The sequence below is a fragment of the Ostrinia nubilalis genome, chromosome 1, assembly GCF_963855985.1.
Source record: "Ostrinia nubilalis chromosome 1, ilOstNubi1.1, whole genome shotgun sequence".
Classification (NCBI taxonomy): Eukaryota; Metazoa; Arthropoda; class Insecta; order Lepidoptera; family Crambidae; genus Ostrinia; species Ostrinia nubilalis.
In genome coordinates, this window is record NC_087088.1 from 4,439,466 (window position 1) to 4,460,016 (window position 20,551).

Sequence of the window (20,551 nt, forward strand, 5' to 3'; positions counted from 1 at the left end):
CTCGCTGGTTGGTTTTTCAGTGCGATAAAAATACGTAAACACACACATCTCAATGCAAATCGAACTTCGAAGTAGATAAGCTACGCGCAAGTTTTCATTTTATTTTACCGCTAAATAAAATTAACACGTACCTACGCGCTGACTATTCGTCGCGGTGGGGAGTACCGCAAAACGCGAGTGTAACTATTAAAATTTTTACTTAAAAAATGAATTTCTTGGGTTTACCCATCCTTGTGTGTGCATATTTTAGTTATGTATACGCCTACGAAGTCGATACATATGATTTTCTCATGCCAAATGTTTGGCCTCACAGAGTAAGTTAAAATTTAAATTATCTAAATATTTTTTGTTCCTTGTTTTCAAGTAATATTCAGAGTAAATGATAAAATAAAGGTTGTGCTGTTAGCTTAGAGGACATTTCAAATAAACTGCTTAAATTTTTATCTGCACTGCACTGTTATAACTGTACTGCAATACTGTAATTAAACTTCTTCATAAATTTTTTTTGTGCAACTAAAAAAAGTCCATAATCAAATTCGAACTGGTGAACTTATCAGGCTATGTAATAGTATGCCAAAATGTGAACTTGCAGTTACAATTTTACGGCATTTAAACACAGTCCTAATGCATAACTACTAGGTACATACATTTCATTTTTACTTAACTAAGAGACAGAATTTATGTACAATTAACTTTTGCCCACTACTACACCTGCGTGAACGTTAAGTAGCTACATCTCGGAAAGACTATTCGGTGTGTCCCTCTTAAAAACTCAACACTTGAATCTATCCTTTGTTTTCCCTGGATTCCAAACTATCTCTATACTTACCAAAAGTCATCTAAATTGGTTAATTTATTTAAACATTGAAAAGTACAGACAGACATGTTTACTTTGCATCATGGAACCACAGAGTATTTTAACATTTCATTAATTAAACTTGAGTGGTTACTGGTAAACTAATCAGTAATTATAATTAAGATTCTGAGTGTTTCATCAAATATTCCCCCTTATCATAATGGTCATCCAGATAAGCAGTGTGGGAGTAAGAGCCTTATTATATTGCTGTTGACGTTGATATATCTTCTATCAACCTTGAATTAAAGGTCTCTACAAAACAGCACAGTTAAAAATAATCTATTTTTATTTATACAGAGGTTTGTTTTGTAACACATTTGAATAAACCTAGCCTAGCAACAAACTATGAATAAGATTTTTTACGTACCTATCTAATTTAATATGCAACATTGAGATGTACTTATAAGAATCACATCTTCTTAGAAATGTTATAACTACATTTTGGGTAGGCACTAATTTTTAGGACATGAAACTGCTCATAAGCTTCTAGGCTACGTTGCACCACCTTAACTTCGACTATAACCAGTGTTTTTGTATGGAGTTTGAAAGACAGTTTGATATTTGTTATAGTTGTAAGTGCAACCCAGGGTTAGAAGACTTATGAACTTGATTTTTTTTAGGATGAGCTTTACCTCTGCACCCCAATCAGGATCTCTCCTCGCAACAACTATTACATAGGTAAGAAATCTACTAGATTTATCTTTTAAAATTACTGTTTCTAATATCACAATATTCTTTGAATTGTAATGCATGGTAACATACAGGACTCTGTTTAACCTCTCAGCCCCCAAGCGGTAACCGGCTGTCACGTAACAATTGATTACCTATTGTGTCTAGATTCGCGGAGCTTGAAGGATTAAAACCATATTTAATTTTCAGTGGGATTTGAACCTAATGCTACAATGCACACTGCTCACCACATGCTGTTGTATGGATGCTCGGAGCCTGGAACTGACGATCCTGTTTGGTGAGATTTTTTACTTTTATTCTCTTTCAGATCTGTGCTGACACTTGTCAATTATTCTTTTAGCGATAAGACCCCTGGGGAACTCCTCATTCACTGATGTGTTATTGTATCATTATCATTTACAAAGATTGAAAGCAGCGCTTAAAATTGTCTCATTCAAGTACATAATGCATTGATAGAAGATAGATTGTTTGAGGATAGTATGGTTATTATTAGCTTGATTGACGAAATACTTCAAACTGATAAACACAAAAAAACTTGTTTGCATAACATAAATTGCATCGAGCAGGCTCCATGAACATCCATTTCTCAAACAGCAGGTTTTTTGGTTGTGAATATTTCGTAAAATAGGTACGTAATTTTAATTAGGTCTTGCAACTTTAGGCAGGTACTATTTAATGCCAATTCAGAGGTTTAATGCCTTTTGAATATTTCAGTCAATTAATGTACCTATTTGTTTTGTTATGACAATTTGTTTAATTCAATTACTTTTTTTACTCATCTAGTTTACTGCAGATTGAAAAGTGGTTTATGCAATAAAATACAACGAAGCTTAATCGATTTTGTTATCAATTTAAAGTGAAGCCCGTATCGTGGGCCTTCGTTTATTTGTACTGCATACTAGGTACCTACTTACCGATACTTTCATTTGATTGTATTCTCCGATACATTCAATAAAAAAAAACAAAGGCTTTTAGGATAATTGAGAATGTTACTAGGTATGCAAAATCACTTGAAACCTATGTTACAGTTAAGCTTTTACATTTACAAATACATTAGTTTTTATTTCATTCAAAAATACCCAGTAGTTATGATTTTATAGGCATTCAAAGTTCGCTTAAATATTGAGTCCCGCCGACGGTCACGTGACCCCGTGTGACGTACATTCACAGCGTCCGCTCACAAGAAAACGGATATAAACATACTTAAATAATTTTTTTTTGTAAATACAAACTTATTATACATATTAAGACCCAGACCCATCACAGAAATTAAAATTGAACCAAACCCAAAGTTGATGCGATTGTGTCGTTTTATTGCGAATTACCTTCCAGCTCCAACATTAGACCCCGATTACTATATAGAATTAAAATACTCATCAATACAAAACGAACGAGCCCAAACTCGATGCATTTAAGTCGTTTTATTATAGAGTTCCTATGGCCACCTTCCAGCTCCATCATCAGATCAGCTCCATGTCATCATAATATTGCATGGTCATCCAAATCACATGTGTTTGCGAAATTTCAGCTTAATCGGTTGCCTGGAAGTGGGTCTTAATTCAGCTTGCAAGATTCCACCCATACAAATATAAGCCAGTCGTTGTAATATGACGTCACGCGCATAAAATGGCGGGCCGGCCGCCGCCCGCACTTTTAAAATTCAATATCTTGGAAACTAATTGACGTATCGAAATAATTCTTTCACGTGTATTTTTTATTTTTAACAGAGAATACAGAAAGCTAAAAAACAAAATTAGTGAACATTCTTCAATAAAATTATTATGTTTAATGTAACTTTCTTTTAACCTTGAGGCTTATTAATGTTGAAAAACAATTTTGCACAATGCGGGCATCGAACCCGCTACCTCTATCGACTTGAGTTGATATCCACTGTATTCACTGGTCCCTTCCAATCTAGTTAAAAGGGCTAAGTAAGTGCTCTTTGATTAAGTAGTTCTAACACTTGACACTATTTGGTTAGAGACCTACTTTTAACTACTAACTTGTCTAACAACTTCGACTTTGTCGCGAGTAGTTAGGCTGTATTATCAGTTATCTACTCATCAGTTATAAAACGGCATTGGCGGTTTAATGGCACTAGATTTCGTTCTTAATCCACTTGTCATAAGGTCGAAAAATAATCAGGATAATAATTTACTATGGTTACTTGCTTTGCATTTAAAGCCTTAATGAGGGCCCGTGAAAACCACGTACCTATTTCACAGCGCAGTGACGCGCGTTAACTACTCTGTTAAACAAAAAACACAGATCTAACTTGCGATTGCTTTGCTTGCTACGTTACTATGATATTGCGAACACATCTTGCCCGATGGTCAACGCCTACGCGCCTGAAATAAAAACAGCTCTCATGGCGCCTGACGCTTAAAGTAAAACACCGTCTAAATGTGCCTTAAATTAAAACAGATAGTAAGAATATTTCATTTCCAGGAGCTGTGGAGAAATGCAGAGTAACGACATTGACGACCAGTACAACACGGCCAGCCCCTGCCGGGAGGGATCTCAGGTACTTAAATATCATTTCATTTACACCTACATATTCGTTCGTTTTAGCAGGCCTGTTCATCTTTGCGAGTTTACATCGAAAACAAAACACGCACGATGGCCCACCTACAGGATACTATTCGACAAAGCCTCACATACGAGCGAACATTGACTCACGCACGCGTATTCTTGTGTATGATGGAAGAAAATAAAGAAAATGGTGTACTAAATACTGTGCAGTATTTAACTGCCTAAATAATAATAAAAACACAGAATGTACTTTTTTAAGTTGCCTCAAGACACTGAGAGGTAAATAAGTAGTTAATATTATTCATGATAATTCATGCTAAATCATGTATTTCCTCCGCCATTTTCCGCAGTTTGGCACCTCACGTCACATCATTTTACCGAAGTCAGCCCTATAGCTTCGGCGCAGTGCCGATCACTGACGTTTGTCAACAAAATGGTGCTTGACTCTTGAGACAGGCTAAATTACACCATATTGTTAATGACATTGAGCATACATTTTTTTAAATACCTTCGCGAAGTAAAACTTCTGTACGTAGTACTTATTATTATTCTGTGGTTTTAGCCAAATGACGTGGGTTACCTCCGCCATATCGAATACCATTTGATCGAAGGTCTGTGAAACCATATAGTCGTGTCGACAAAAAACCTACACAGTGTCAGCCCAAAACTCCGCCACAAGAGTGTCTTTGTCAATAGCCTTCATTAAATCTTCCTGCGTGCAGTTACTTGGGCACGCAAGGCACATCATGTGTTTCGTCGACTGGTATATTTATAATATTAAAGCTGAGTAGCACCACCTAACTTTGACGGTAACTATGACGATAACCGGTGCTTTTTGTATGGATTTTGACAGATTTTTGACGTTTGTCAAAGTTAAAATAAGATGGTGCAACTCAGCCTAAGTATCTGACAGTTAAATTCGTAAGCTTTGCTTCGTGTATACCTTCGTTTCAGCCAAATGACGTCCACTGCTGGACAAAAGAGGATTTCCGCAATGACCGGTTCTGCGCCGGCCCCATCCAGGCACCTCCCGCGACCTTCACCAGATCGTCTACACCTACATTTAACTACCTACTTTAAAACGTAAGGAACTATGGACGACGGACATAGCTCGTAGTAACGGATCAATCGATATGGCTGATTGTTACTTTTTGTTGTATGACTGGGCTTTTTAACCACAATGAGGCGACGACAAACTTAATAAGACGGTGATTTGCTAAACCATGCGGACATAAAACAAGCCCTATAAAGCAAACCGAAAAGGTCGTTTTTCCCCCACTGGATATCGAACATATTATTTATTGGGACATCAAAACTTGTCCATACCACAGAGGCGGTTCGAATAAAAGAATAAACATTTTTGGACATAGCAAATAATTCAACCTGGCGAAGTGTGGGTGGGCCGCTATAGAACATGCCTATTATTCTGTGTTTTCTATGTAAGTATATGAATGTATTTATAAAAAAGTATTTAAGTATGTTTAGGTCCATTATCTAGTACTAGCTTTGCTTAGTTTGGGACTAGAGGCGCAGTGTAAAATGTCCAAGGATATTTATTTATGTATTAATTTATTCAACAGAAAATATGTATTTTAATAAATATTATGCAGCGATTGCAATGGCTATTTCAAGGTGATCGAACGGATTTGAATTCTAAATATCAAATTTTATACAATACCAGCATCTGCCCAAATCTTGTGTAATCAATATGTTATGGCCTTGACATAAAGAATGCTAGGTTATTATGAACTCAGTCTAAAAGCATTACTGGAGTCAGGGCCGCCGCAAGCGGGCGTGCAATGCGTGCACCGCACGCGGGCGGCACGCCCAGGGGGGCGGCAAATCGGGCGCTCAGAGCTTCCGAGAAGAGAAGCTCAGGGCGCTTAGAACAGCTGGGATCACGCAGCTGTTCCCGTCTGACGGAGGAGATGGTGTGTGCAATGCAGGCGGGGGCACCCCCACACTATCAGCCGCTGACCATCATCGTGGAGAGGAATCAGGAAGCGATCATATTGTCCCCTCATCTGACCCCTCCGCCGCCGACGGAGTGAGGGCGCGTTTGGGCGCGCGCGCGCGCTCTCGACTTCTGTCGAGGATGTCAACCCATATGAGAGCCCCGTAAAGCGCAATGCTTTTCAAAATGCTGGCGTAAAGGAGCCGCCATTTGGCTCTCGAACCCCCCCACGATAAAGCATCCGCGGCCTTAAGTAGGCGCTATGACAGTATGGCAAAATGAGGGTCAAACTGACACCGGCTATCCGACTATCAGGCCCAGACAATTGCTCTGAACCTTAACTTCTATCCTGACTCCATCCACGGTAAAATAATATGGGCGTTAGGAGAAACACTCCAGTCTCCAGACGCGCGCAGGCAATTTAAGTGCTGGCAGTGGTCGCCAAATTGGCCGCGTCCATACAATCCCTCAGGCTGTGACGAGTGTCACCTGCATAACTGATAACATCTACGCCCGGGAGGAGGGCGCCGCTTTGTACCCAGTCATATCCGATGTTGAGTTACCTGGACGGCCTTCCTTGCGCAGCAGGCATAGTTATCCAGCCTAGGCAGGCAAAGAGGGGCTCCCTCCACAGCTGAGTTGACACTGCGGGAATCTATCATGGATGGTAGAGCGAAAAAGGCAAAATGGTTCGGGAAGAGCGCTCGCAAAACCTTGTCTAGCAGAGCCTGCTCTTTAGTCAGTGGAGGACCAATAGGCTGTAGTTGGTTTCTAGCATAAAATCTCCCACAGTTAGTATCGTCGTCCAAACTTGCGAGCATTTCTGCCCTCGCTCGGTCTTTGGCGGCTCCGATTTCATAAAGGCAAGCCATATGACGGGTCTCGTGAACGTTTACGCCAGCTACGAGTGAACGCAGCTCAGCTAGTTCAGCCGACCACCAGTAGACAGCACGACAAGGTGTGCGGTAGCGTGATCGAGGCATGTTAACATCACACACCTCAATTAACGATTTTCTTAATTGGATGGCCGCCATATCACCGTCCGTGACTATCGCATACGAATGCAGCCTCCTTGGCCATCTCCCGATCAAAGCGGGTAAGCGCCCATCTGGGTAAGGGAGAGGAAATTGAGCGGGTTGCTCCCGCACCCTTCATTGCTCCAGTGCGGTTAGAGCGGGAGTAGCACACGAAACGTCCACCACTAACCCTCCCTGCTATCGCACACTCGTGTGCACCGTCCCTCTACCCAAGAGGGATGGGGAGGCTACTACGATGATTTTTGTGCAAATGAAAATTTTCTACCTTGTTTAACTTTTTCTCAAAGACATTTTTCTCATATAGTCAACTATTGAAGCGTTAAATGTAAAAAATAATTAATGTTCGGCCCTTTAACTCAAGATGGTGACTAACGCTCTGACCTCTCGAGTTCGAAAACATACTTTTTTCATAACTAGCCCATACATAAAAATATACTTAATACACATTAAAACATTTTACTTTCCACCTTTTGCAGGAAAAAAATACCAATTGATTGGACTATTAAGTTTAAGAAAATATGTCATAGCATGAAAAATGAGAAAACATCAATTAAATTAGCCTTTTTTTTGACAAAACTCATTAAGTAGGTAGTCGTAGGGCGGCATAATCGGTTTTGCACGCGGGCGACGAAACAGCTAGCGGCGGGCCTGACTGGAGTCTCCTATGTGCATACTCGGTTTTGATTATATTAATACAACAATACCTAAAGATTTGCTTGTTATATCGATGTTTGATTTATCTTTTGATGTATTATTAGTAAGTGCGGTAAGCGTAGGTATTGTTGACATAAATAATAATTAATATATATATTATATATCGGTAAGTGCGTTTTCGGTGAATTTTGTTACTAATATCCGTCAATTTAAACTTCGGCGTAATAAAGCATCATTCTATGGAACAATCAATCAATGATGTGATGTTCTGTGAAATGAAATCATTTGACATTTAAATTCGCGTAGACACTCTTTTCAGTCGTTTTATCGTCTAGCATCCCAAATATAAAGCTCCTCTTTGGGATAACATATCTGCTGGAAGAAGAAACTAACAATTTACTGCCCTGCCCAGAAAACTACTACCTGTCCTTACTGACTCTACGGTGCTCTATAAAGTAGGATGTTATGGATATGTAGTTTCGGTTATGGATACGGTTACGGATATAGGAATAATATTATACCGGTTTCGGTTACGGTTACGGATATTTTTTTATTTCGGATATCCGAAAGTTAAAGATATCTGTGATTTAGAATGCAATTCGCAATAGTTGTCTATGGGCGACGGTAATCACTTACCATCAGGTGATCCGTCTGCTCGTTTGCCTCCTATCACATAAAAAAAAAAACACGGTTCATTCATGGCCGCCCAATTTACATCGAATAAAAAGTAATTTAAAAAAATTTTGATACTAAATGGCATATATTTTTTCGGATATCTGAAAGATTCGTTTACGGTTACGAATATCCATAGCATCCCTTTTTTTTTTTTTTTTTTTTTTCGACTGGAAAATGCATTGAGTTGCATACCCAATGGCTCGGGGGGGCCAATGGGTTATGTGGGGCTCTCCCTGCTAGAAGAGCAGGGCCTACCCACTAAAAACCAGTCGGGTCCCTCTGGTCGCGCTTAGTGGGGCACACCGCGAGTCAAACAAATTGTTCGGGTGCGTGCCCCCACGCTACAGCCGCAGCCTCTCCCATAAGGCGTCTGAATAGGACACCCTCTCTCCAAAGCGCGCGGGGACTTCGCGCGCACTTCGGGCCTCATCGTTAGGAGGCGGACACCCCCGTGTCCACCTCCATAAGGTTAGCCGCCGTGCCATTCTGTGGCACCGACTTAGGCTTTTGCGGCGGCCTGGGGGCAGTTTTTTGCCCCCAGAATGTGCTCCGGCGCCTTCCCAGCCGCTACGCATAAAAGGCAGCGGGGGTTCTTGGCTGAGCACACCTTGGCCTTATGGCCCTCTTCTCCGCAGCGGAAGCAGAATCCACTGCGGTCAATTCCAGCCGTGCACTTGAAGGCCGTATGGCCAGTGCCCCAGCAGGCGACACACCTAGACGGCCTCGGTTTAAGCAGGGTTATCTGCACCGAAGCCCACCCTATCAGTAGCCGGCTCTTAGCCAGCTCCTTCGCTGCTTGAGCGGGTACCCGCACTATGACACTGCGGTAGGGTTTGCTCCCGGGAAATCCCGGTACTCATTTTTCCCGGGAATTCCCGATAATCTAATCCTTTATCTAGTTCCGGTACTGACGATGCAATTCCCGGGACTTTCGGTACTTTCGGGACTTCAATAATTTATTTTTAATAACAATTTTTTGACTAGATGCCATCATGTTTTTACGTACACACTATCAACAAATGAAAAAATTTTAATAATGTTCCTAATTCATTACCTACTATCCTTTTAAGACTGATTGTTTTATCTGATTGTACTTAGATACTACTTATTATTTCTTTCAACAGCGTGTTTTTTTATAAACCTAATTTAGTTAATTTATGTTTTGTCCCTAAGAGTAGGCGCACACCGTTGTTTTTTCGTCGGCCGATAGTTTAGTCGGGCAGTTGATCAGTATGGGCATGTATGGGAGTGCGCACACTACGCCGCGCCGATTCGATTTGGCCGAATCTTCATACAAATTAAAATCGGGCACAACTATCGGCCAACTAAAAATCAACGGTGTGCGCCTACTCTAACTCTTGTCGCTGCCAGTATTTGACATTGATAGAAAGTGAGAAAACATATTTTAACTAAAATAGGTTGATTAAACGATTGTTGCTTTTTATGAATATGGCGGTTATGATTTTTAATAGGCATTTATAACTAGTTTTGTCGTGTTGTGTAACTGTTTGGACTGATTTATTATTAAGGTAACAAACCAATTGAACTGAACAGAAAAAGTTTAATATTTTTGTTAACCTATTTACATTTTTATTAAAATTACGTACAAATTAGGTAATTTGTTTTAATAAATAATAACCATTCACGTGGGTACCGAAATTCCCGAATTTCCCGGTTTTCCCGGTACTGGCTTAGACCTGGTACCGGGAATTCAGTAACACTCCTTAGTACCGGGACTTGCAACCCCTACACTGCGGGTGTCTCTGGCTTGACTGATTTTACCCACTGATATAGCCTCCAGTGGGCAGTTCGCCTTACTCGCGATAGCTGCCGAGACCTCCATTGCCCCGGTGGAGTCATCAAGACCCGTGAGACGGAGGTCCTCGGACTTAATCGGTCGCCTAATGGTTACCGTGTCCTCTCCGAAAACTGGAACTGCTCGCAGAGCGGCTGCCAGTTTGTCTGCCTTTTCCTCTGCATCTGAGCTGGATAAAACCAAGAGTTTTGTGGCTGACTGGCTCGGTTTAAACCGAAGGCCGTCCATTATGCCTAATTCGGCTAGATCCACCTGCTGTCTGGCCATGTGCATGAACCAGACAAAGTCGCGAGGTGGATCACATCGGGCGGCCTCCGGAGTCATAGTGATGGCTATGGCCGCTGTCCGTGGGACGCGCACCCTCCGCGCATTACCCTTGGTGCGGCCAGGGCCGGTTCTCTGATTTTTGGCCGGTTGCGGCTTAGCTGGGAGGGCCTTAGTTTTGCCCTTCTTCTTCTTCTTGCCCCGCTTCACCACCTCAGACCAGCCGGCATCCATGGACGCTGGCGGCGGTGGCAAGGGGCGGGGAGCCACTGGGTAAGACGCGGGGGCAGATGAAACATTGCCCCGTTTTCTTCGAGCGCGGCCCCCAGATGCAGATGACGCAGGAGCCACGGCTGCCGAGGAGGGCTCAGCAGCAGGGGACAGTGTAGGCGCCGTCTTGGGGTCGGAACACACCTTATTGGAACGAGTAGTTCTCGCACAGGGAGCCGCCACTGCCTCCGCTAGAGTGGCAGGCGCAACTCTTTTAGTCCGTGTGGCAGGGCCAATGGATGTTGTCGCAGCAGGGGGTGAGGATACTTCGGCTGGTGCCGGTCCCTTTACTTTGTCGGACGCGAGAGAGGGGCGGAGACAGAGCACGCGGACGTTGCCCGGGATGCACCACGGGGAGGTCCCTCACCATCGCACCCCATCCATAGCATCCCTGCTATAAAGCAGAAATAATACTTTAGCTATCTTAACCTCTAGACCTAGAATCTAGGTCCTAGATAAATCTGTTTGCGCCCTCGACCTAGATAAAGTAGAACATCGATCGACAGATACTGCACTATCTACCTGCAGATCTGGGAGGTGAATTGTAACAGGGTAACATAATTATGGCGGCGATCACAATAGAATCGGTAGAATCGATAAAAGTTGAAACTATTCGCGATGACATCACTATTGAACTAGAACAGCCGTTCAATACAAACAAAAATAATAATGTAAGTAAAACCAGTACACTTAATAGTACATCAAGTTCAATATTTGCACTGTAAACATCGCGCTTATTTCGTATGAAATAAGGGTCTCAGGATCAACATTTACGTCTAATGACTCTGATGTACAGTCAGCGTCAAATACACTCAACATCAAATAAATCGCACCTTCCGCGACGCGAACTTTAAAGATTTTCTTCTGACACAATCATGGTGCCCCAACAATATTGGTGTTATTTGAAAGCCCAATAAATATCCTTAAAGAAAAAACACATTTAATTTCTAAATTTCTAATTAACATATTACCTACCATAAATGTGACTTGAAAACAGACCTCACTTTGGGCTCACCTCTGGAATCAATTAGACCAATTTTTATGGTTATAAAACCAAATAATGATCTCATGTGTCCTCTTTAACAGATGGATAACGATTTATCCCAACTTAACAGTTTATAGCCATAAAAGTTGGCTCTAGCGTAACTACCTATTTTTTTTAAGAAGTGACTCTGGATCCTTTTACAGACACATTTTTGGGGTAAAAACGCTTCCTTTAATGAAATGAAGTTTAGAACTAGGCTTTTAAATAGTGCCAATATTGTTGGGAAGTGGGGATGCATACGTTTGAAGCTTGTCGCGGGAGGTGCGATTTATTTGATGTAGAGTGTAGTTCGTTACACCTAAAGTGGAAAAAGTTTACAACACAACCTCATTCTAGTCGTAACAGGGACCTGTTGCGAACTTTTTGGCTACTTTGGGTGTCACGAATTATTGATGTTGACATTCGTATTGCGGGAACACCTAGTTTCTTTATTACGCCTATGTACTTTGAATAATATACTTTATACCAATATGCTAAAACGGCAGGCCGCCAAGGTCATCCTACATTGTGTGATTTTACAAAACGACTATCTACTGCTATTTCACGGTTATTTAACCGTAACATTATTTTATTCAACTGTTATTTTACAACAGTAAAAGCTAGACTGTGAGAGTAGACATCGTGTGAAAGCACAACAAAATTGAATTAAAGTTTCATTAATTATTTTAGACACTAGCTTTTGCCCGCGGCGTCACCCGCGTTTGTCACAAATTGTCATAAATTATAGCCCAATGTTATTGTGTAAAGTTTCATCAAAATCCGTTTAGTAGTTCTTGCGTGAAAGAGTACCAAACATCCAGACATTCATACAAACTTTCGTATCTGTAATATTAAGTAGGATAGGTATCCAACAAACCTTACAGTAGACCGATTCTCCCTATTATTTCATTATTCGTTATTTTATTTAAATAATAGTTCGCCTACTGTTAAAATTTTGGCATTAAAGTATAAATAAATAAATAAAAATATCGTTAAAATCTCTTGAAATTGTAAATTCCAACGAATTTTCGGTTTCAACATAATATATAAGCGCACATTGCGAGATGCCGAGATATAAGATTAAAAGATTTTTACTAAATCTTTCGCAAGCATAGTGACTATCAAAAAACTTTTGTAATTTCTAGTATCATCATCATTTCCGAGACAAGATTTCCAGATTGTTTAGTTTAAGGGACTATTCCCTCTCGTTCCCACCGCTGCAACTCTTGTGTAGCCAGGATCTACAGCTTGACCGCCAATAAAAACCCAACCAGTGAAGGTCAAGTTGGTATAGCAATTAAGTGTAGTACCAGGCCTGTTCATCTCCGCGAGTTTACATCGAAAACAAAACACGCGCGATGGCCCACCTACAGGATACTATTCGACAAGGCTTCACATACGAGCGAACATTGACTCACGCACGCGTATTCTTGTGTATGATGGAAGAAAATAAAGAAAATGGTGTACTAAATACTGTGCAGTATTTAACTGCCTAAATAATAATAAAAACACAGAATGTACTTTTTTAAGTTGCCTCAAGACACTGAGAGGTAAATAAATAGTTAATATTATTCATGATAATTCATGCTAAATCATGGTATTTCCTCCGCCATTTTCCGCAGTTTGGCACCTCACGTGATCACGTCACATCATTTTACCAAGTCAGCCCTATAGCTTCGGCGCAGTGCCGACAAGTGCCGATCACTGACGTTTGTCAACAAAATGGTGCTTGACTCTTGAGACAGGCTAAATTACACCATATTGTTAATGACATTCAGCATACATTTTCTTAAATACCTTCGCGAAGTAAAACTTCTGTACGTAGTACTTATTATTATTCTGTGGTAGTACTTAATCAAAAAATAAAAACTTAACAATTGAAATCTTCAGATCGTGTACGCTTGGGCCCGCGACGCTCCGAGCCTGCAGCTGCCCAAAGACGTCGGCTTCCTGATCGGAAAGGACTCGCAGATCAAATACCTGGTGCTGCAGATACATTACATGCACAAATTCCCAGGTGTGTATCTATACTTCTATCATTCGATTCAGCCAAATGACGTCCACTGCTGGACAAAGATATCCCTTAAGGATTTCCACAACGACCGGTTCTGTGCTACCCGCATCCAGGTCCAGGTACTTCCCGCGGCCTTAACCACTATAGAAATATTATTTCTGATGAACATAGGCGGTACAAAGTTGGGGCAGCTAAAGCCTGGTCCTTATCGCTCGCGCGTAATTATATTGCTGTCGCGACTGTGCGACGGGCGCCCGCAGTGAGTGTGCGAGCGCGACAGCAACATAATTACGCGCGAGCGATAAGGATGGGTAGCTTGGGGTCATTGGACAAAATTCTACGTGCTCACGGACCAGGCTTTAGTTACTATACTCGATGCAGAGACTTGTGGCAGGCGGGGCCATCATAAGTAATTTTTGAAACAGAGATGCACACTCGCCAATTTTTTATTAATTATTACGTATTATAAACAACGCTATGCCTGCCTCTGTGTGACGTGACCCATAACCAGTGAGAGTGCGAGAGAAGACATGATAAGCACTGTTTTTACACCGCCTGGCACGTGTCTTTGCGCCGAGTATAATATAAAGCAGTCAGATCCTTTTAAAAAACAACGCTCAAAATTCGATTCAATCTCGAGCATAGATTGAGGCTTCTCATTGGTTGTATTTCAATAATTAGACTAAACACAAGACAGAATCTTTGGTCAAGATTGTATTTAGTTTAATCGAGCCTTCTTTCGCATTGCACAATAAAAAATAACCGATAAAACTATTTACACATTCCATTGTATGTTTACTGTTGCTAACTTATTGTGCAGTTTGTTTACAATCGCTGCAGATAATCGTATTGTCATTTGTAAACAAACTACATGTTATTCGTATTGTTAATATTTCTGTGCTATGACGTATCAGCGACTGTTTATTTATATTACACATTGGCAAAAATATAAACACAAATCACAATTTTTTTTAAACTTTTTAACGATTTTTGCAATGTTAACAGCCTAGGCGCAGACTAACGACTTTTAGTTGGCCGATAGTTGGGCCCGATTATAATTTGTATGAAGTATCGGCTGATACCAAATCGGTGTAATGTGCGCACTTCCATACAGCTTGACTTACTTGACTTAAGGTCCTATGTCCCCTAGATGGGGCAGAGGGCGTCCACAACCGTCCTCCATCGCATTCGGTCTTGAGCTTCGCGTTTGATCTCGCTCCAAGTCTTGCCGATCTTCTTCGCCTCGTCTGCCACAGTGCGCCGCCAAATTTTTTTTGGGACGACCACCTTTGCGTTTTCTTTGAGGGTTCCAATCCAGAGCCTGCTTGGGGATGTGATCGGGATCCCTTCGGAGAGTGTGGCCAATCCAGTTCCTTCCATACATCTCCATACTGATTAACAGCCCGACCCAACTATCAGACAACTAAAAGATGGTGGTCTGCGCCTAGTCTAAAACTTAGCTAATATCCTTCTCGTCTCAATATCGTTTTATTCAGACCGCTTGAAGTCACAATATCTGCACTCAATGAAAAGTTCTGTATTATTGACGCTGAATTCACATTATGTACTTGGAATATGTTTCAACAGGTGTGTGTTAATTGGTTTCAGTTCCAGTATTTATCATCATAATGTGAATCCAGCCAGAGCTCTTGCTTTCTTTAGTGTCTTAGAAAATATACAGGGTGGACTTAGAGAATAATCTTGTAAGGGGTTATAGTACAGGTCATTTGCAACATTTTTTTGTATATGGACACTTATATGCAAAAGTGAAAAAAGTAGACCTTTGATATAAGAAAATAATTGAAAAAAAAAACAGTATCGTCCGAGTTTTTTCTTCATTCTTTTAGTTTTTAAGTTACCACCTAGGATTTAAAAAAAATCAATAATGGGTCACTTTTGCATATTCTAAAATGTTGCAAATGACCTTTACTTATAACCCCTTACAAGATTATGTTCTAATTCCAATTCACCATGTGTAAATAAATAGTTCTGCCAGCAGTTTTGTCACTCAAAAATAATTAGCAAATGGATTAATTCATATTTTGTTTGAGCCTCCGATTTTTTTTCTGTTTTTCTCCAATTTTGTTGTTTTCTTTCATTTCAGAGAGCAAAAGGGACAATTCCGGAGTGTTCATCAAATACACCAAAGAACCGTGAGTAATGTTTGTTTAGTTTACTAATTCACAAGTTTCCTTGTAAGGTTTTCCTTCTATAAGGCTTGACTTATTTACTTTTGTTTCTATAAATTGTTATGCAAAAACAGATTTAGTTTTGTTGCACGTGTTGATAAATTTACTAATAATAACGAATCGCTTATCGATCGCGTTGGAAGTCTTTAAAAAGAATTAAACTTTAGTGTAGTATAAATAAAACACAAAACCAAATAAGCGTGATGACATCATCAATCTGTCAACACGATGCTCTTCCAATGAATTAGAGACCCACTGCTAAGTGACGTCACATCGCTTATTATTTTATCTTTAGTAAAACATTATCTGGGACTCGAATTTGAACTCAACTGAAGTATTGCAATATTTTTATTCTTATATTATGCGTCAAAACCACGCTCTAAAAATAATTTCTAATGCGGACGGGGACTTGAAAACGTACTTACAAATAATAAAAGCTAAGGTTAAGGTATCTTTTCCAAGTACTGGAGCCAGTGGCGTAGCTAGGTAACCATGGGCCCTGGGGCAAATAAAAAATGGGGCCCACTGCTATCTAAACTTGTTAGGTATTATCAAGGTTATTGACATTAACTTACTTTATTCCTGATACAGCATAAATTTTTTGACCGTTCTCTTCACAATTAAACGCACATCTATAATCGAACAATTCGTAATTCTCTCTATTTATTTTCAAAATGGGAGAAAAATTTCAAAAGTTCAGTTCGATTGAGATTTTCTGATAAGGATTCGAGGCCTTAGTAGCAACGCCACTGACTGGAGCTTGAAACTAAACTTTCTTAATAATATTTTCTTGCTTTCAGCATGCATCGTCAAGCGGGAGTCATTCTACTAGGCACGGGCGGAGTTATTCCCGCCAACAGGGTGGAACATATGGAAACGGCTTGCACCATCCGCGAGAACAAGGTCATTCACCCCTTCGCGTTCCGCACACACACTCATGCGCTTGGTAAGTACATATTATACAAAAACACTAAGGCTGAATTGCACCATCTTTAACTGTAACAAACGTCAGCAATCTGTCAAACTTTATACTAAAATCACCGGTTATTGTTATTTACGGTTAAAGTAAGTTGGTGTAAATCAGCCTTAAAAGATGCATGCACCAAGCGGGTATGATTCTACTCGGCACGGGTGGCGTTATACCATACCAGCCAATAGGTAAGAACACGACAAATGGAGACGGCTTGCACCATCCTCATGCGCTTGGTAAGTACTAATGTACACTTTAATCAATTTATACATACAGAAAAAAGTAAGTAAACTCGGTCCGGTCCAAAAAGGGGCGAATTTGTTAAAAGACTTCCCCATACAAATATAGGACCGCGACTGATCAATTTATTTACGGGATAATTTGTTTATGGCCTTCTATACTACTTCTTCGGACCCGTGGTCGCCACTCCAGAATTTTTTGCCCCAGCGATTACCAGCTTCACGAGCTATGTGTACCCTGCCTCCCACTAGGACTAGGAGGACCGACGGTCTAAAAAAGGTCGCGGGAAGTACCTGGATGCGGGCAGCGCAGGGCCGATCGTTGCGTTGTGGAAATGCTTTTAGGAAGTCTTTGTCAAGCTGTAGATGGTCCATTTGGTTGAAATGAACGAACGTATGTTATGGTTGTTGGAGCTTAGGATTATAGTTTGTAGTTTCTTGGAAATAGGGGCCTTTTCAATAATAAGCCATTCTTCGGTGAACATTGGGGTTTACTTCGGTTTAAAAAATATTATAGGTACATTACAGAAAATAAAGCCTTTCTTGTTGGCGGTAAAAAAATGGAAGCGACGCTTCGGTTGGCGGTCGTCGCATAGACCAAAATTCTCTCGGCTCCATAGACCTCTTTCTATGGAGCATGCTTGATTATAATAGGGGGCGCTAGCGTCGCCGGTGGTGGCGCTGATGTAGCAGCGCGAACAATGGTTCTATACAAAGAACTGTAGGTACTAAGTTCATAAGGTATATGAGCAATAAAATGAATCCTCTTTCTCACAAGACATGTTTTTGATACACTGTATTCATAATGATCTTGTATCATTCCAGGCACAGCAGTATCAGGGTACGCCGTCCGCAGAGAGGCGACAGGGGACGTTTGGCAACTAATCGGCAAGAAGAACCCCCAACTGCCCCAGATGTTTTACCCCGTGGCCGACAATACCCCCATAAAGCAAGGAGACGTGCTAGCCGCTAGGTGCACTATGAACAATACGCATACCTTCCCTGTTAAGATTGGGTAAGTCAAGTCATAAGTCAAAGTTTTTATTCAGTACCTAGGCCCTTTCCAGGGCGCTTATACAGGGTGTTAGGTAAATGGGTATATGAGCCGACACTAGCCCATGTTAACATGGTGATATAAATGGTATGGTGAAGTCAGAAAATTGATATGTGCATTTTAATTATTTTACAAATCGGATTTTATAAAATTTATTTTGTATGAAAATTAAAAAAATTAAAATGATGATATCAAATTTCTGACTTCGCCATACCATTTATATCACCATGTTAACATGGGCTAGTGTCGGCTCATATACCCATTTACCTAACACCCTGTATACGTCCCAAATATAGCTTGCCCTACCACTACTTCGGGACAAAATATGGGCTGGTGCTGAGAAGTGGTGGAAGAAACTCAGTCACCTTTGTTTTTTAACCTGTACCTGTCAACAAAACGTTAGCCTCTAGGTGCAACATGAACCCTTTCCAATGAGGGCTATCGTTTTAGCGCTCACCAGTTGGCGCCACTGTAGAGTAAGGTCCTGTCACTTGCTAGTCGCGAAGGCAGTGGCGCCAACTTGTGAGCGCTAAAGTGGTAGGAGGACTATCGCATTTGCACTCATCAAGATGGCGCCACTGTAGAGTAAGGTCCTGTCACTTGCTAGTCGAAGGCAGTGGCGCCAACTTGTGAGCGCTAAAGTGGTAGCAGGACTATTGCATTTGCACTCATCAAGATGGCGCCACTGTAGAGTAAGGTCCTGTCAATCGCCAGGGGTGCCAACTGTTAAGTATAAAAACGATAGCCCTCATTAAGATTGGGTAAGTGTTTTAACCCCCAACTGCCCCAGATGTATTACCCCTTAGCCGATAAGAATCCCGTCAAGCAAGGCGACTTTTGAACACCCAACTGCACCATATATTTTGCAGGTATGCCACGAACAATACGCCTACTTAGGTAACTTACTTTCTTTTGCAGTTAAGATTTTGTAAAATTGTTTTTTAATCTACGACTACGTTAGTTGTCTCTTTACGCTAATAGTCACCTGTCAAAAAGTGAACTTTAGCTACTAGGTGCACTATAAACAGTTAGGCTAAGAACTCAAGGCGCGATTTTCATCCGCGCCCGCGGCGGTTGTGGAATTGCGGTTTTCAAAACTCACGGGAGCTGGACCCGATTACAACCGCACCCGCTGCGGGCGAAAACCGCGTCGTGAGTTTGTGCATTAGTTTTTACATACGTATCTGCATTCTACAGAAGCTGCGGGCACGCAAGCGCCGCGGGCGCGAGTGAAAATCGCGCCATGACTTCTTAGCCTTACTGTTACCCTTCCATGTTAAGATCGGACGATTGTTTTGACCCCTAACTGCCACAGATTTTCTACCTGGCGGCCGATACGACGCACATGAGACAAAGAGATGTCTTGGCCTACAATGCGCCATGAATAATCTGCGAACATTTCCTCCTCGAGAAATCTAGTCAGTGTTGGGAGTCTAGGCTAATTACTACTTAAATTAGACGTGGTCGTTCCCTTTTAATGGAAATTAAATGACCTGATAGTGAAAAAAAAATAGCTAAGAAAAAAGAATTTTCTGTACTTTTATAAACCGTATTGTGTTCTGTTCTTCCAGCGCAACAAACAAAGACGAGATGTGCAACTTCTACCTAATGTACTGGGTGGAGAACACCTACCCGCTCGACCAGAAGTACTGTTTCAGCGCCGGGCCCCCCTACTATTACTGGGTGCGCGCGCCGCAGAACTTCAATCGCGTGCCGGATCTCGAAGCCAGCTCCTTGTAAAGGACTGAGGTAAATGGGTGATCGGAAATGGTGATGTTTGTGTTTGCCGCGTACTAAAATATGGTGACAATAGCCTTAACGGATTCAGTATCGCACTGTCGATTAGATTAAATGATTGGTAGTTCGATCTCTGTCTATTAAATTCTCACTAACACGGGATAGTAAAAATGTATAATGTTTAAAATGAATGTTTAAAATATTATAATAAAAATCTTGGTCAAATTCCTAAACGCCTAACACAAGCATCATAAGTAGCCGAGGAATGTATATCCTCCGTTTCTAAACAGAAAAGGCGTGTTCTTATTTAAAGACCTGATGATGTTATCAGAAAGTTATAGTAGCCTATGTTTTTATTATTGGAGTAAAAGTGGAGAAGTCAATAATTTTGTTGGAATATCGCACTTATGACAACTGAATATGTGCCACAATTTTAGCCTTGATGAACGATAACTCAAAGAGAGATCTGCAGTCAGACCTTTATCTTTATTTGTCTCTCATTCCTACAGTGCACTGAGGAATAGAGAGGTAAATATAAATGTTGCCATTTCCGATCATGATTTATCTGCGTTAGTT

The 20,551-nt window shown here is 41.0% G+C and overlaps 1 protein-coding gene across 1 annotated transcript; it reads left to right on the forward strand.

The window, feature by feature from the left end:
* LOC135085421 (peptidylglycine alpha-hydroxylating monooxygenase) lies at nt 1–20,036 on the forward strand. The gene is made up of 9 exons (XM_063980247.1): nt 1–314; nt 1,477–1,534; nt 1,736–1,823; nt 3,995–4,070; nt 13,663–13,789; nt 15,891–15,939; nt 16,776–16,921; nt 18,010–18,199; nt 19,810–20,036. The coding sequence occupies exons 1-9, from the start codon at nt 207–209 to the stop codon at nt 19,976–19,978; spliced, it is 1,011 nt and encodes a 336-aa protein (XP_063836317.1). The 5' UTR covers nt 1–206; the 3' UTR covers nt 19,979–20,036.
* The last annotated feature ends 515 nt before the right edge of the window (nt 20,037–20,551 follow it).